Here is an 18756-nt window from a genome sequence, read left to right on the forward strand (position 1 = left end):
TTTCAACATATTCTGAAGCAAATTATTTTCATTTCCCAGCATCCTCACATTACACAGAATCTGTGTAGTTTTATCAAAGCAACAGAGAGGGGAGCTCTTACTCCAGCATTTGCTAGTACCTAAATCACTAAAAGTAACTGTCTCACTACACACGGAGAAAGAAAAAAAAAAAAAAGAGAAAAAAAAAAAAGCTATTTCCACTTAAAATTACAAAGCTTTTATTGTACAATGCTGCCAGGTGTTTAGAAAGGCTTCTCTAGACACTCAGCCATTAAACCAAGCTCTGACTAACAAAGAGCCGCTTAATTTTTTTTTTTAGATTTTAAAATATTCCTATTCCATGACTGACATCCTTTCAATAACTGAATTTAATAAAGATGTACCTTATCAGGCTGTGCAGATAACATGAAGTGCTAGTACTAATGCTGTACAATATTCTTCAAACAGATTAGCAGGATGTGCGCTTCAGCAAATTTATTCTGGCTATCTCCACTGAATCAGCTGTCTGCTAATGCTTGTACAACTCATACACCAATAGTGTTATCATAAACACAGTTTAATAGAGGTGACTTAGTGAGGCTAAACATAATATTCCTAAACCAACTGAGAGCTAAGGTATTGTGCACCGTCTTTGAAAAATAATTACAATTAAGAGAGTTACTGCACATTTTGGCATCCAGCAAGACAGTCTGTGGATGTCAGAATAGATCTTTATAAATATAATAAATTTACAATGGATACGTTTGTGGGGTGACATACTTCTTGCTACCAAGTGCAACAATACCGTATTCCTGTGGATTATTGTGTGTGATGATATGGCCGTCAAGTGATACTGATGGTTTTGATAATCTAGTAGCAGTATAGAAACATGTTACGACTGTGTATTGTTAATCGCTTTTCCTAAATTCTCAATTTTTTGTCCCCAGTGTAAAGCATAATTACGTGGTGTAAGATTGATCTATTTATTTCTGTTCCTTACATATTCATGGGAATGTGTCTTTTCTTACATTCACCTTACCATATGCGTTTGAAAACATTTATATTTTTGGAAGATGTTCTTATTGCAGAGGCATGAGTTTCCCACTATGTGTTTTTGAAAACTGTAGCATTGAGATATATACCTTTTTGATAAATGTTACTCTTTTTTCATTAAAATGACCAGTGGGCAGCAGAAGAAAGAAATGACAAGGATTAACGAAATTCAAACAGTTTATTTTCACCGGTGTTTGATTTGTCTTTGGTATCCCTACCTCTACTGCAGAACCGATACAAAAGAAGAATATGCAATTAGCAAGATGTACCGTTCCCCACTGGGTGGCTGTGTTTTTGGGTTTATTTTTCGTCCTCTTAAAAAAATCTAGCTTCCATTTGAGAAACGTATTTTGCACCCTTTCTGCAGCCAAAAACAGTTAATGAGCTGACCTTGCCATCAGATCAAATAGCCTTGGAAAATGACTCTATTACTGTCATTTAACCATTTGTAGCTGAACATCAGAGCCCCACAAATTAAACAGGCATTACTGTTTGAACCATTATTTTACCACAATTGTCTGAAAAGATTAATTCCTTTTGGGGTGAGGAGGGGGGCGCATTAATGGGTACAGACCAAGAGAGATTGTATGACCTTTCCAGAACGGGTGTGCTGAACCCGTGGTCCCCCTTGTCACAGTTTAAAAACCAGAGGAGCTAGTTTAGAGAAGAAGTTGTTAGCATTCCATTTTTATTATGACATTTCACAGTCATCCGATTTAATGTCCCTTGACCAGATTGTCCACCGTGAGACGATGGGCTTGAAATGTTATTTAGAGCATTGATAAAAGGTGAGCAGTTCTAAGATGACAGCGAGTCATAAGGCTGGTGGTGTGACATTAATTTTCTCCATAACAGAGATGGAATAAGACGTCATGGTGACAAGCTGTCAATCAGCACTGGCCCCTCAGTGTATCTCGATGCCATAGGACGGGGTATTGCTTCTCCCATAATAGAGCTGAACTGAGATGCTCTCCCTGACAGCTGCTGCAGCCATACAGAAAATATATTATACAGCCTTTCATTAAAAAAATAAAGAGGACTCATCTCCAGAGCATTTCAATCTTTTCCCATCTATTGCGGGCTGAAAAGATTCGCAGCAAATCACAGATTCCTCTGCTATGGAAATTTTGGGCCTCGGAAACCATGTGGGTTTTGAGGCCTTCGACAATAATCGTAAATAAGAAGACAGAATATCCTCTGATAAATCATTATTTAAAGTTACGTACTTGAAGTAACGTATTAAAGTCGTTTGCTTCTCCCGGAATCTCTGCCGTGGCATTGTGTACATTTTCAGCCGTCTCCGCCGTCACAGCGTGCCGTAAATGACTCCAGGCCAGCTGACGGGCTGGAGCTAAAAGTTCAAAAATAATCGTTTCTGCCGCGTGTTCACAAAGGTGGCAAAGTGAAATAAATACACCACCGGGGTGCCTTTTTGATGAAATTCGGAGAAAGGGGCATTGCAGGACGGGGGGCAGTCGCTTGGCTTTCTCTGCCTTTGGTTTCTGCTTTGTTTCCTGTCTGACGCGTGGTGTTTGTTTGGGTCTTCGGGAAACCTGGGTAAAACGTGGGAACGTTTTTGTAAATCCTTTCACTTTCATGGTGGTGTTAGAGCAGAATTATCTCCGTTGTGGTACCAGTTCCGATAAGGAGCTTCCAAACCTCGATCGTTACCGTAATAAATGAGGGATGGTGCCAACAAGGTTTTGAATTATAACAGCGTGACACCGTCCGTGCCGCCCTCAGACTGTAAGCACAGGGGGTTGAGCGTGTGCTGATTCAACTTGACCATCGGTATTTTTAATTAACATATTAAAAATGATAAAAATGTGTTAACCATTGCCCTGTGATAACACGTGTCCATGTACACGTGTGTCTGTCGCGTGTGGGGTACCACGCGTTCCTGGGCTCAGCGTACCAAGGTCAGACCTTCGCTGTAAACAGTAAAGGGTCAGTTGGGGCTTGTGAAATTAATATCAGGGTGTGATTTAACTGTTAGAATTGCCTTATTAATAAAAAGACAGGGATGCATATTATACATCTAACATTTTAATGGATAGGTTATCTATGCCTAAACATACCGTAGTTTTTTGCAAGCTGACATTTAATATTTCATTTAAGCAGCACCTGTGGTTTTCAGATCAGTGATGTTATTTATTCTGGTTTTCCATAACAGTCGATTTTGCCTTCATAATAAATTAAAGAATTGTTGACTTGGTGTTTTACCTGATGTTTGCATTTTCTAGAAATCTGGTCATTATCATAAGCAGTGGAAAAGGTTTCAGCTGCACTACATTAAAATTTTAGAAAAGGCCAAAGGCATTAAATGCATTAGTCCAGATTTTAAAATCCTTCAAAATAAAGGTACATGCTAGTATTTATGAACAAGACGTGCAAAAGCAGCCAAAAATTAGGACACATATATGTATGATTCAAAATGGATTTGAAAATCTAATTTTAGTCTCCTCTTGTGACGTTTCTCCCCTAGTTTATCGAAAAACTGAATGATAATGCCAGGTTTGCTATTAATTGAATGTAGATTCAAAGTTGCATTCGGTGTTCTATCATTTGAAATTCTGCAACTTTTAAATTAAATTCAAAGCCAGAGCTTGAGAATTTTAGCATGTCATACCTAAATGGTGCAATATTCTCAGTTTGTTACTTTTTTAGTTATTTGAAAAAAGAGCAGCAACAGAACACGCCTTCCAAGCAGCTTTGTAAAACTGTTAGATGAATAAATGCAACTGTTAGTCTATTCTTTATTTTTTTCTTCCTGTTTTTAATATATGTAGATATTGCAGAAATTTATGTTAAAAAAAAAATTACAGTAAGAGCTTTCTGTTATGGAACTGGATCCATCTTTTAACTCGCTTTTTGATCTTTTTTCGCATGTGGTTATTATAAAAATTATTAAGTTGTTTTAATCCTCTTTTGATGGTTTTTGCTCATGTTATTTGCAAGCTATATGCAAGCTTATATATACATATATGGTTTATGCAAGCTTGCATATAATGGTCGACTACGACAAAAACAATATTGGCCCTGTGTCACTGTTCAAAATATTATTGGAGGCATCAAAGGGAAAATGTGAATACAGATCTCAGAAAAGTATCCAGGGAGAGCAAGTGTTTTATTGTTTGTATTACTTTTGTTAATACACTGCTGTCGTTTAGAATTTTGATGGACAGTTGTTCATGTACTATTAAAGGATTAATTCAGTAGAATTAGTGATATATTTAATTATTCATATTCTAACTTTTCCTTTGCGTTTTTCAGGGGTAAGTTAAAGTTGCAAAATACTGGAAGAAACAGTGACAACTACACATTCTTCAGAAAAGATTATTTAAAAGTATGAGTGCATTAGACAGAATTACGCTTATATCTGGGCTAGGGAGGAGACTATTAATATTGCTTTTGGTTTGTCTTTTTTGCAATCCAGAATTATCTTTCTTTTTATTATTTTTTAGAGTCCAATGGCGATGTTTCATAACATGAAGGATGTGGGATTTCTTCAGGTGAAGGTCATCAGGGCAGAAGCATTGATGGCAGCTGATGTCACAGGCAAGGATTCATTTAGTTTCTGTGACAGTAAATACCGTAGTAAGACTGGGCCTTTTTAGAAGTGGAAAAAAAAAAAGGTTTAAACCAGAAGTGTATGTAAAGATTATTGTCTGATTGCGCAGTCTCACCTTCTGCTTATTAAGGAAAAAATCCGCAGACAAACAAACAAAACTTTTGTAAGCAAGGCAGCAAGTCATAGGTTATTTCTCAGAAGGGTGAAATATACATTCTTCTCCATTAGAGGTCCTGGAAAAAAGAAATGGAAAAGACTTCTTTTTCTAGCAGAGAAAAAGATACAAAATTATCCAAATTAAAGCTGAATTCTGGAGTACAAGGCAAATAAAAGGTGCTAGACTTAGATCCTACTTTAAACTTCTTGCCGAAAGAGGTGCATGATGTCTCCCAGCTATTTAGCAAAGCTGCTGTTGGTTTCAGGCATTTTGAATAAATGCAGTTTCCTGTAACTACTGCTTACCTGTTTTAAGAAGGGAAATAAGAAAAACTTCTTGTGTTTTCTATTTTATGTAATTTAACCTTTTGCTTGTCAAAATGAAGACAAAATATTTCAGTCATACTGACCATATTTCTCCAGAAATGTCCAAGTTATCTCCTCTAAGTACAATCGCCTTCACACTGCACAAGTTGAATAGAGCAAAATGAGCTGCTTCTGTGTCAGAAAATAGCCATCTCTGCTTAAAAAAAAAAAAAAAAAAAAAAAAAAAGAAGAAAAAAGAAGGCTATACTGATCTAGCTAGTTTAACTGCAATTTTGACATAAATGTTCTGTTACAGGAACAGATGTAGATATATAGTGACATACTTTTTAATAGGTTTTTTTTTTTTTAAATTAGCGTGAGTACTAGTATTTTTTTATTTTTTTTTCTCAGGCAAGGTAACAGAGCAAACATTTTATTGCTGAAACTGATCATCCAGTTTGTGGCACGCATAATAACAAATTCTATTTTCGAGGTGGTTGGAGGAATGCTTCTAAAGATTCCTCACTCTGCTCTGACCTTATAATCCAATGTGGTCTGAACAGAGAGAGAGAGATTAAGTTATTCAGGGGCAAATGGGATAATTCAGTCCCTGACCTCGTTCAATCTTCGACTTTTCCAGATCAACATGTCATTTGTGCTGGTTGAACAAATTTTTTGGAAATACATTTGATTCAATTAAAGATGTACAGAGCTACCAAAAATTTTCAGACATTGCATTTAGAACAACGGTCAGGAAGACCGGGAAGAACACTCAATACCTTTCCATGTCCCGCATATTTTGTCCATTAGCAAGAAAAAACATTTATATGGCAGATGTGTTTTGTAAAATGGCTGCACATTCCAGACATTACAGAAACCAGTGTATATTTCGGACAAAAATACCTGGTGTCTTGAAGAGAGGACAAAGGGTTTTTATTAACTACTGTAGTAATTTATAGCTATTTTTAGTTACTTGCGGGTTCAGATCATTCATTTCAGATTAAACTTTAAATAGTAATATTTAGAAATAATTCAAAGTAGTTATTTGGTGAATGTCAGTAGGTCATGTTTGCCAAAATGGTGTAAAACCTGACCCCTCCACTTCTGTTCAACTGAGCAACACTTATTAGTCAGTGCAGAGAGCACTGTCATCAGCGCTATAACGTACACGACTAAGGATTGCTTGTGGGAGTAAGAGCTAAGGACTAGTTTGCTCTTCTTACTATATCCTTCTTTTCAGAGTTAATCTTTTGCCCTCCCCTGAGTCCGAAAAGTAGCTGAAACACCTGTATAGTACCTGTGTGATTTGCTCTGCTTCCTGTCTGCTGAACGTATCCCATTTCTCTTTCAGGAATCTTTCCGTGTGAAGTAATAGATCAAAATTTATTAGTTTGGGCTGAATGGATTTTAAAAATCCTTAATATTCCATCATTAAGCATAAGCATAGATGGAAAAAGATTCCTGTAATCTTTTAAGTAGTCATCAATCTTACTACAGTTGCAAGGATTTTTTTTTTCCTTTCAAAATGTGAAATTTTTCTTTTGTTACCATACATTCATTGAGCAGCATTGTAATACTGTATTAACTCCGTGTGAATAAAGAGCAATTGAGACTCCCGTCGAATGAATGAGTAAAAAGCACAAATTACTTTTTAATGAAACCCTCAATTCTTCTCCTTTCCACAGAAAGCCCATAGCCTTGTTCAGCTGAATGCTGCTACTGTAGGTCACTTCAGTTAAGCCCCTAATAAACTGTTGATAGTCGAGGGCAGTTTTTTCTCCAGTCTCAATAGCCCAGTCTTGGACAGTGCACTTCAAATCGTTAAGGTTAGTACAGGGGTTTTTTTTAAAAAAAAAAAAAAACAAACAGAGAGATTAAGGGTAATGGGCTGAAGTTTTGGAGAAGTTGTGGGCAGGGGAGCCAAGTGGGCGCTGTCAGATGGAAAATGGGGCACTGCTCAAACCTGCCATGACTGGGTTTGAAAAACACCCCAGAAAAGAACAAAGTGAGACTTCTCCTCACTCAGCCCTCTTGCAAGGAAGTCTTGGAAAGGGAGAGGCACTAAAGGGTTGGGAGGTTCCCCACCGGTGCCTGGAAGCTCACCTTGGTCTCAGGGAGAGCTCAGAAAACAGAGCGTCTTCCAGGAGGAGAGCCTTCGCAAGAACTGCTGAGTCTATGCAGTCTATTTGCCCTGGAAAAACAGCATCTTTCCATGGTCAGAACACAGTTTTAGGGCTTCCATCAGTGCAAAATTATACTCTAATGGACATTGTGATCATAGCAAATACCCCTTCCTGGAAAATACGTACTTTTTAACACGTGTTTTTGAAACTATAATCTAACAAATGGAAAGACATTGAGAGTGGTGTTTACTTTTTCCTTCTCTTCCTGAGAAGAAAGTTTAATTCAAATCTTCCATTGTGTTTTTAGCTGTTCAGTGCAAGGCTGTTTTCTCCCTAAATCCTCAGCTAAAACGAGTTACATTTTCCCCGTTCCCCACATCTTTGCCCACTCGAGGTTCCCCTGGAAGACAGACAGTCCTTCTCGAGGCTTCGGCTGCCTCGAGCAGCACGTGTGCCGCCGGCGGCCTCCTTTTACATGAAGAAATACTCTGATGGTGCGGGAAAACATGAAGTGTGATGGGCTCGTCGTGTCAGTTTGCCTCTGAAATTACGACGTATTCTGTTCACCTAGCCCCCATGAGTTTTGGAAAGCAATGGACCCTTCTCCATGGTGTAGTGCCAGTCGAGGCAGTGGTCGGGTAAGCGTATTCCTTCTGCAGCAAAGGCTGCGGGTGGGTGATGGAGGAAGGCTGCTGCCGTGGCAGGCGGGCGCGTTCCTCCTCTTCCTTGTGCCACAAGGTAAAACTGAACACCTCCACCTCATTGCTGACGAGAAGCAGGCAGGGTGGGAACAGATGTGCCACAGGTTGGATCAACTTCAGCCAAAGTGCCGTTATTTCAAGGAATAATGGTTTATTATTTTAAGGAATAATAGTTAGCAACTCAGATTCATTAGCAGAGCAAAATCCAAGCGCCGTGTGACGGCCTGCCTGCAAAACAGTTTGTTTTGCTGTCTTTGGGCTTTAATTAAGACGTGTTCAATCCCAGCCCCCTGGCTCCCCTCTCCCCCTGCCCCCACCCCGCTCGCTGTGTCACAGACCGGCGATCAGACGCTTTCAGATGGTCCAGCCCATGACTTTGACCTTCTGCGCGGTCCGGCGTTCCCTGGGGAACCGTTCAGCTCATGAGGTCTGATTTCACACTTCCAGGATGCCTCGGCTCTCGTAACAATGACAGGGAGACAAAGCCCTTTAGAGCCGGCCGCATGGGGACTTGTTTAAATTGGAAACTAGAGAGGAGTCAAGGAACAAGGTTACAGGCTACAGAATAGTGCTTTTAATAAAGAGCTCACAGCTCTGGTTCAGCTCAAAGAGGGCTACCTCTGTACAATTAATTGAGACATTTATCTGGAGCATCTTAGGCCTCCACTTTCTCACAGAATTATGTGATAAATATCAGCTAAGAGGCAAATGAGATGTGCATGAAATGAATTTTTAACACTTTGATTACTGTGTCTCCAGTCTTCATTAGAAGTAAATTTATTTGTATTTCTGACCTCATTATTAATCAATTGTCTGTGGGTTTTTTTGGGTGCCGAGATTTCAGAACCCGGTATGTCAGACAGATTTTAGTAGAGAGCTCGGTGATATTTAGGTTTACAGTCAAAAGCTTTTCAGGCTTCTCCTCCTCTGAAGAACCAAAACTAAGCGTAGAAAATGAGGCAGAATATTGTTTTTTTCTTTTTTAGTCGTATGTCTGGAATTCACCCTCTCTTCTAAGAAAATTCCATGTTAAAATTTTGATTAAAGCACTTGAAAGTAGGATGAAGATACCACAATGGCTAAACGTGCAGCATATAAAGGAGTTTTCTAAAATCTGCTCTACTAAAATGTCCTAATACCGCATATGCAAAAATAGTCTTTGAAATTGTTCTTCAAATGCTGGGAAATGTCAGGGTGATGTACACAAACGTTAAATTCACAAAGGTATGGAAGCCCATGCATGTAAAATTGAAGGAATAAATTCAGAGGCCCTTTGGAAATATGGTTCCAAAAGTAATTTGCTCTGTCAATTAGTGCAACCAATTTCAATATACACTTGAATTATCTTCACAAAGTACGGAAATCTACCAGACGGGCAGTATTCTGTGGTAGATAAAATCTCACCTGGTCCTATCTCTACAGGTTGCCTGAAGACATCAGTCCAATATCTTGTACTGCAAAACTCCTTTTTTAAAGGAAAGCAACAGTTCAAGGATACTAATGACAAAATTAGGAGTTTAAATACATTTTCTGTTAACCATAGCATTTAGAGTTAAGTATATATTGAAAGGAGGACTTGCGGTTATTAACTTGTTTTTTTTTTCCTCCTGTAAATATTCTGTGGAAATGAGTTTAACGCGATTGTGGCACTACGCCGAGTCGCCTGGTAAGACATCTCGCGCGCTTGCAATACCGCTCTGTTGGCAACGTGTCTGCAGCAGCGCCGTTAGAGAGGAATTACCATTTCCATTTTAAAGATGGAAGACTAGGAGAGGTTAACGGACTCAGCGCAGGCCGGCAGAGCGCGTCCTTGTCAAGGCTGGCATTTGGCTTGGGTGCTGTACTAAATCCATTCGATAAGGCATCTCCTCCTGCTATTGAGCCGCTCCTGCTCCCGGCCAGAGGTCAGGCTGGCTGCTCTCTTGCAAGCAGCTGGCTGGCAGGGAGCTCGGAACAACGTTAGTGACATTAGCGTCTGCGTGAGTGGCACTGCCCCCCAGAGTCATGAACTGGCTGTCTTGTCTTCCCAAAAAATAAAGGCCTTTTTTTTTTTGGCTGTGGGGACTTAGGACAATATTTCAGCTTTCATAACCGCGTTAAACTAGGTTGAACTTTGCAAAGTTGTGGGTTTGTGAATTTGACTTTTAAAAGTAGAAATTGAATTGAAATCTCCTATTAAATTTTTTTAACTATCCAGAGGGGTTTTAGTAATCTTTGTGATTCTGGTTCAGTTTGGATAATGTAATTTTAACAATGCAAAAATGCATGTAATAGTTCAGAATACAGTTAGTGGTCTGCTTAAAATCAGTTCATGGTCTGGCCAATGCTGGAGCTGACTTTCTATCGGTTTATGTAACTTTACAGACTGAGCGGTGGCAGGTAAATGTTAAATGCCAATCTGTATTTAGCCTGCCACGTAGTTCCTTTCGTTGAGAAAACTGTCGAAGAAACAAAGCTAGGGAATGATTTGTGTCTCTGGGCACATGCTGAAGCAATGCATGCTTTCCATAGCCGTGGTAGAGGTATCTCCCCAGTGCTCACGGGGAGCTGGCCCCATGCTCTCTGATGTCCACTGCGAGTTAATCTTCGTGAAGTGCAGTGAGTTTTTCAGGGGACAGGTAGGTCTGCCATCTGCTCCTTGGCTTGCATCTGCTCTGAAAAGCAATTGCATCAATGGTAGTCCCTTGTAAGAGTCCACAGCAGCTCTGATTAGGAAAGAAAGAGTCGTTCTACAACGGCCGGTGGTCCTTCTGATTTTTTGTTTTCTGTCCTACAAGCTGGCTTTTCAGAGATTGAAAACAGAAAAGCATGATGCTTGTGACTGTACACAGGTGTTTTCTTTCCTGTCTAAAGCAGGGAGTCATCTTACTGCATAAAATGTGGATGGTTCCAGATGTTTTTTTACTAAAGTCTCCTTTTTTACAATATTAACCAAGTAGTATGCAGAATGGGATGCAGTTTTCTAGAGAGAAATGCATGTACTTCATAGAGTTTTATAGTATAAGGACATCACAGTTTAAGTTGTACAAAACATGGCAAGCAAGGAATGTAAACTGGAGCTTTGATAGCTTTTCATCAAGGAAAACTCCTATTTCTGTACAAGCAGAGCTAAAAAGTGAGTACAGGAGTGCAATTACATTGAATTGAAGTTCCTATTTTGGAAGAGTTATGGTGCTCCAAAATGAATTTTTTCTGGGAAAACTATCTACCAAGAATCAAAAATTTTTATTGAACAACTTCCCCCCCGGGACCATTGAAGGACACATCTGTTTAACTTGCCCAGAAATATGAATTATACTGTATTGCAGTTTGACAGCTCTAATATTCAGGTAAAGTTCATATTTATACAAACAAAAGATACTTGCATCTGAATTGGTCACGTCATTCGATCTCTTGTGAAAAAACACTCATTTCAGAGTTGCATTTGAGATGAAGCCCAACATTTTGTTGTTTCAGCTACCCACTAGACTGACCAGACTCCAGCTCACCTCCAGCCTGGAAGGTGGGCTGCAGTGGCATGTGTCTGAGACCCGTCCACCAGCCCTGGAACATCAGTTCACAAGGGTTCACAAGCCCCCTCACACCTCAGGTGCTTGCTGGTGAGCTCCAGCTCATCTACGTGGAAGTCCTGTGGTCTTTGAACAGATGGAAGGGGCCTTCCCCTAACTTCTCCAAACGAAAACCGGAGCAAAAACGTTAGGCAGTGTGGTGCTGTAGCTACTTGAAAAGAAAATTTGGAAGCTAAAATTGTGTGGAAGTTGAGCTTTTGTTGTTTGGATTTTCTACATATTTTGGGAAGCAATTAAAAGCTGTCAGTATTTAGGTCTCTTTTCTATGATGAAAAAGTGTATTTTATATACTTGCAGGAGAAAAAAGTTGTTCCAGTGGGCCAACCTTCTGAGGTCCAGATAATGAATCTGAGCTCCGAACTGAGCGTGTTTCTTTTGTGAAGGATGTCCTGGGCTGGGGGTGGCTTTGAGTTTTGAAGCAAGTGACAAGCAAGACCTCTCTCGCTCCTGGCCAGCTCTCTTGTGGCTTAACCGCTGCTGTAGAGTTGGGCTGGTTTGACCTGGTGGGTACACGGTTCATGCAGGGGCATGCGGTAGTTCTGAAACATTTGGTGACAGGTAAAAGACTAACCTTTTAATTAAGGTGTGTATAGTGTGCACCACGAGGGACACAGTGCTGTTTGAAGTAAAATGCTTCACTTACTTACTTAGATTTAGGTAAAGTAATCTCGGTTTGTGCTCCAGTCTCACCAACTGTCTAAAGGTTAAATGCAACACAGCATAGCACAAACAAGGATATCTGTCAAACTAGGTGTAATGTGTGGCATGATGAATAAAATGGGAAGCTTCAATTTCAATTAATTATTTTCAGCGGGAGCTTAGATTAGAAAGTAGAATTCCTTCCAGGGGACATTCTCAGATCGTCCTGGTCTGTAATGGGTAAAGGGGAAAAAGGTGAGGGAGACCCATCACAAGAGAAGCTGTTTTCCCTTCCGGATTATTATGCATATTATGCAAATTGGGACTTCAGAGCCCTTAGGACTGTACAAGTAGAGTCCAACAAGCATGAGACGTTACAGCAACAGGATGGGTTAATGAGATTTGTTTTACTTCTTACTGAGGTTTACTGGTCTGATTTCAGTCCATGGGAAGGTGTAGTGAGGACTGGTCTTACTACCTACTTGTCTCATGAATTCCTTCAAACAGCACTGGGTGTCATAGTGATTAGTCCCACCGAGGACATGGGGTTACTCATAACCCTAAGTGCTGGTTTGGGTGGTACTGGGAGCATGCTCTTAATGTGTGAGTGCCTTACACGGGTGGTGGTCATCTTACCCTTGCACAGCACTGAGCACACGTTTAGGGCTGTATTCAGAAGAAGTTTATGGATGTCCTCCTGGTCAGTAAGAGTTAAGTACCTCTAAAGTCACCAGAATGGTAGCGGGAGGCCTATGAAAGGCATGGAGCAGGGAGCTAGTTGGAAGATCTTCAGCAGACACAAAGATTTGGGTAGAATTTCTTGACATATGACAGGTGATATATGTATATATGGCAGTCATGATTTGGTCTGTAGTGAAAGGCATACTTGTGGGGACAACATAATTTAGAATGATGTAACTGAGCTTGGGCAACACAAGTCTAATCGAACGTTTTTAAGTGTACTTTTAGAACTGCTAGACAGACAGCACATACTTTTCTAAACACATTTGGTTCTTTTTTATAAAAATGAGGAAAACCATTACCTATCTCTTGTTTGAAATTACTAGTTGCGTTAACTAGACACAAGTTGTCTGAGGGTGCCTTAGTTAAAGTGTGTGTTGTGCTGAAGGTATGGGTTTTGAACAATACAGCAATGTTGTAAGTTCCTGGGTTTCATTGGTCTTCCTAGAGACCAAGGAGACCTAAGGACGCGGTCTTTTAATATTTTAGTGCTCTCTTAAGGCTTTCATTGGGAATGATCCCATTATTTTGAACGCTCTTGCGATGCAGCAGGTTGCCATGGCTGTCAGTGAGAGTTAAGATTGCAGTTATTCTTTCTAATAATGAGAACTTGAAAGATGACAGATGGATATGAGTTTCACCAAGTACTTGTGCATTGCTCTGGCTTTGTCTTCCTGGATCATGTTCACTTATTTGGGTTGGTATCCAAACAACGTTTGCACATACCATATGTTTAGCACGTCAGTGAGGAGCGTTGCCTTTCAGATACCCGGCTTGGTTATGAGTGTTTAACATACGGAAGAAGTGCCCATAGGTGATGGTGAAGGGCTTTGCATATGGGAACTTCATAGCCTCCTCATATGGTAAAAACCGGTATTCCTTAGTAGACACGTTCATAGCTGGGAAACTTCTACTTCTCATCCATGATGTATGGGCCTTCCCTTGTACCATTTCACAATATTTCCTTTTCTCAAATTTGGTCTCAAACTTTTTTCAAGTTGTGGGGGCAGGAGACGTGAAGTGTTGAGTGTGAGAGGGGGATTTTTGTATTTCTGTAAACCATTTGTCTTTGGTTTGATCAAGGACCTGTGTGATTGATGTTACATATTATTTAGCTTTCTTAAGTGGATTGGTATCCATATAAATCTATAAGGAGAGTCGTTAAAAAGGTGCATGTCAACAGATGCAGAAAATAAATGAATGTAGTAAATACCTTCTCTTTGTTTACAGAAGATGGCTTTTAGACACTGCAGTATATTTTCCTGTGTCTGTATATGATTAATAAGCACAAATCACATTGTACCATCATATGCAAATATGATGGAAGATAATTTAAAAAAGTAATATCACCTAGCTCATGGGCTGTGTCAGTTCTGTCTTGTTATTTTAATTATCTTCTGGGTGTTTCTTTTTCAAATACTGAAACCTAAAGAACTTAAATAAATATGAATTGTTTAAGTTTCTTACCACCTTTTAGGCTTGTGGAGCAGGGGAACATTGAGATGTGTGATATATCCATCTCTACGGACTAAAGAGTTAATAGTTTTTCAAGTTTAATGGGAAAGATTCAGCGGTATAGCGTTTTCTCGAGAAGGTAAACATCAACTCTAACTGTAATTCACAATGTGTTTAAAACAATTATTCTTTATCATTAAAGTTAATAATATGCACATTAACCTCTGATGTAGTCTGAATCAATACTGCAGTTTGGGAGATGTGACCCCTGGACAGCTTTGTCTAAATATTGATTTCATTGTCATTTGTATAAGGTATGAAACAAATTACATGCCTCCCTAATATCATTAATGTAGCCCCATTGAGCTACTCAATTTATGGCTTTTTGTAATGCATGACAAAGCATTACGGAGTTATTGAAGACATTGTGAAATACAATTGCTTAGTGAGCTAGATTTGATTGTGGAAGGCCAATGCCAACACTCAATAACTTTCAAACACTTTGCTGTCCAAAGGAAACAAGAAGGAGCCGCTCTGGAGTATGCAACTCGGTTGTTAATTTCCATCAGGCAAAGTTCCCTTGGGTTCTGGGAGCAGCAATTTGTTCTACAGCTTTCTACTTATATATATGCAGCCTTATATGAAAATAATGCATACACGTGTATTCTGTGCCAAAGGCAAAGGTTGTTCTCTTCAATTACTGGAGGAAATCAAAATAGGTAGGAGGGATAGCATCTCTCTCTCGGCCAGCATTTATAGTGGTTGTCATTACTGTCATAATTTGAAATATGAGTTAAATAATTTACTCCACACTATGATTTCTTCCCTTTATTGCCTCTTTATTGCAACTGTCTTCTCACCATGCCCCTCGTGCTTTCATTACTGCTCCTTCCATCATAGCTGTTCCTCGGATCTTCCTCGCAACACCGTCTAACCCTTCCAGGAAATTTCAGGGTTGCCCCGAAACCTGGAGATATCAATCTTCCCTCCTTTGGCTTCCTCCCTCTTCGGAGAGCTCCTTTTTCCCACAGGCAGACTGCAGTTAAGCATGAGATTCGGGTGGCTACTTTCCTTCTTCTGCTTTCCAAATGCAAACCTTGGCCTTGTGGATATATAAGAAAAAGCTTAGTATAAGTTTCATGTGTTCTTTCTTGCTCTTTGCTTGGTGCCTAAGCACAGCTCACCTGCCGTCATTGGCTATGAGCGGCTTATTTCACATTCAGAGGCACCCCCACATACACTTCCTTTCCTCATTCTTTTTCTTTAGATTAAAAAAAATATATAACTTCCATATCCAGTGTAGGATACCGCTTCCATTATCTACATATTACATTTTCAAAGCAGAATCTTCATACTTTCTCCTGTGGTGGCCTTCATGCTGAGGGACCTTCTTGTAAATATATGCAAAGCTGCTTCATTGTGCTTTAATGTATACAAAAATCTCAACCACGTTTGAGCTTCTGCTGTGCTGAGACTACAGCCCATCATTCCAGCTGATACCATCTCATTGTTTAATTGTACTTGCCCATTTTCTCTGGTGTTAGGCTTTTATCTGAGACTGTCTTTAAGGCTTTTTGATTTTGGGGAGAGGATTTGTACAGCATGAAACATGTAGGGCATAGTAATCTTTGGATAAGTATCATAGGTGCTATGTTATTACAAATAGTATGGAATAATACATTTCCTACATATCAAAATGCTCTAATTATGTTATCATTACAGTCAACGTGGGATTGGCACCATTAAAGTGAAGTTCTCTTAGCTGTCTCAGAAGGGTGCTTGGCACCTTTTAGGAACATGCTGTTTTTTCATCAGAAAAGTCTGTATGGGGATTTTTTTTCTTTTCTTTTCTTTTTTTTTTTTTTAAAGACAAAAAAGATGTTCTTTTAGTGAAGAATGTTAATAGATTATGGAGATGAACAGCCTGTTATGATCATTTTGAGTATAATGCAGACCATAGGACTTCCCTGAATTAATTCCTGAGAGAATGACAATGCAGCTTAGGAAAAGGTGGAAAAAAAAGTAAATTTTTATTTAAACCTTGCTCATGGTGGGTTTTCTTAGTTCATAAGTTTTGTTTCAAACTTTCTCTTATAGGTAAAAGTGACCCATTTTGTGTAGTTGAATTGAACAATGACAGACTGCTGACACATACTGTCTACAAGAACCTCAACCCAGAATGGAACAAAGTCTTCACATTGTAGGTGTTTGGATTTTGTGAGTGTTTGGAGGGGCTTGGGGTTTGTGGTGGTTGGTGGTGGGGTTTTTTTCAGGGGGAGGGGGTTGAAGGCAACGTGCGTATGAACGATACGTATGAATCGAAGATACCTGCTGGTTCTGAAGAAAGATAGTGATGACATACTGATATTTCTAAACCAAAGAGCTGAATACTTTTTCGAGGATTAAAAAGATGATAAAAAATTAGAGAAGAGGTACCATTTTAAAGGTAAAAAAGCAAGGTCTGTTTCTTGGAAACCAGGTATGAATAATGTGAAACGCTCCAGACCCCTGCTAGCGTCAGTGAGAGTTTCAGGGGCCAAATCCATCACACTGGATTTGGCCAAGAAGTTTTGGGTGGAGAATAGGATATTGTGATTATCACCTTCATTAAAGTGTGGTTGATAGCTTTAATAAACATTGGATAACTATATAAAGGAAGGAATTTTAAGTGCGTTTGTACTTCTCTGAATTATGATCGGATACTTTATGCTTGTTCTTTCCGTTTACCAACTGCGCTTCTCACACCATACAGTATCACACTGGTATGAGGCTGCTGTTGGGTAAAATGCAGTCTTAAACGTTTAGTTTATTGGTAGGTGATGCAGACAGGGGTTTTTATCCTTCTGTTATTTTGAACGCAGTAAAAGACTCTGACAAAATAGTAAAAAGTCTTCCACAAACAAAATGTGACTGTTATTTGTCTTGCTCAGTTGCCTTCTTTTTCTCCCTGCTTCTATCTGACTGCAACGAGACACCAATGAGTAGAAAACTGATCAGTTGTGGGTTTCTCTTCTGTTGAAATCAGCTAACCATCCACTGCAAAACCAGTAGAATCTGTAGCTTTGTGTACTCTTACTTCACTTTATCATAAATGAGAATACTATGTTTTGCCCTTGGTCCCAAAACACAGCCTGATTTTAATTTTCTTTTTCTTTTTCCGTCTTAAGTTTTTCATTCATGTATTTGGCATCCATAGCTTTTCCTGCCCTGCCGTGAGCTTTCAGGAATGAACTCAGAACAAAAGAACAAAATCTCACAACAGTTGTACTTCTCATTAGCCTATTAACATAGTTCCCATTTATGTATCTGCAAAACCATGCTAAATTCTTCAGTAGTTTCTTTTTAATTATGTACCAATAGAGCCAATAACTAATCAACCTCTGCTGCTCGACAGTGTTCCCTGCATAAGAAATTGCCTGGTTTTGTAGTGACAAAAGACTAATCAGGAATCAAATAGAAAAACTCAAAAGGCCTTCAAGGAGAGTTTTCACTGCTCTTCTATGTGTATTTGCATTGACTACTTTATTTATCCTCAGATTTGTTAATTAATTTTGGGCTAACAATCCAGTCGTCTGGAGACATTTATTTTACTGAAGTTAAACTGCTTTGCTTGAATTCCTATTTCCTGGATCAGCCATTTGATCAAAGATGAGTTCTCTCAAACAATTCTGCGTTTCTCTCTGAATACGGAATGTGAATTTTTCACTTGAGGGTTTGCAGTGCGCGGTGACATTTGTTGTGCGTGGCGGTGGAGTGTTTAATAGCTCACAGGCAAAAAGCAGTAGTAGCTGAAAAATGCATCGTTTCACACTGCTTGTTGCTAATTTGTGGTAATGACTGCTGCGTATTTGCAATCAGGCAGGGATTTTAGAATAAAAGAGCTCGTCCTCGGTGCAAGGATGTGCTCGTGCAGCTCGTAATTATTTTCCTTGCCAAACCTACAGCTTTCCCAGCCTTGGCAGTGAGGGTTGCTGCGAGGAGAGCGGTGCCTGCGGGGCAGTCGGTTGAGGCTCTCGGTCCTGCGCCGCTCAGTCCCCAGCGCCGCTCGGCACCGGCTCTCCCCACGGCTCCTGCGCCCCAAACCCCAGGTGGGGGATTTAAAGCAACAATCCTTCGGAAAACTTCTGCCGGGAAAACCTCTCGGCGAAGGGGAGTGATCGCTGCCGCCCTCAGGAAGCGTCTCGGTGGCACAGAGGGATGCCTCATTTACTTAAGTTCTCTTCTCTGCCACGGCTTGGGAAAAATCTGTTTTTGCTGACCTTTTGCACTTTTGTCCTTGGTACCCGCTGGTGTAGGTGACTTCTCCTCTCTTCTGTGTGTGCTTCTCCCTTTGTAGCAATATTAAAGACATCCACTCGGTGCTTGAAGTGACAGTTTATGATGAAGATCGCGATCGGAGTGCTGACTTCCTAGGCAAAGTTGCTATACCATTGCTGTCTGTAAGTTCCATTCACCTGACATAC

At 39.8% G+C, this 18756-nt stretch overlaps 1 protein-coding gene across 1 annotated transcript in view; it reads left to right on the plus strand.

The window, feature by feature from the left end:
- MCTP1 (multiple C2 domains, transmembrane 1) overlaps positions 1 to 18756 on the plus strand; it is a 177353-nt gene that overhangs the window by 60463 nt on the left and 98134 nt on the right. Inside the window, exons 8-10 of the mRNA XM_009884339.1 lie at positions 4497 to 4590; positions 16391 to 16493; positions 18630 to 18732. Of these exons, the coding sequence (XP_009882641.1) occupies positions 4497 to 4590; positions 16391 to 16493; positions 18630 to 18732 (300 nt within the window). The remainder of the gene's footprint in view (positions 1 to 4496; positions 4591 to 16390; positions 16494 to 18629; positions 18733 to 18756) is intronic.

Source organism: Charadrius vociferus, unplaced genomic scaffold, assembly GCF_000708025.1.
Source record: "Charadrius vociferus isolate BGI_N301 unplaced genomic scaffold, ASM70802v2 scaffold744, whole genome shotgun sequence".
NCBI classification, from domain to species: domain Eukaryota; kingdom Metazoa; phylum Chordata; class Aves; order Charadriiformes; family Charadriidae; genus Charadrius; species Charadrius vociferus.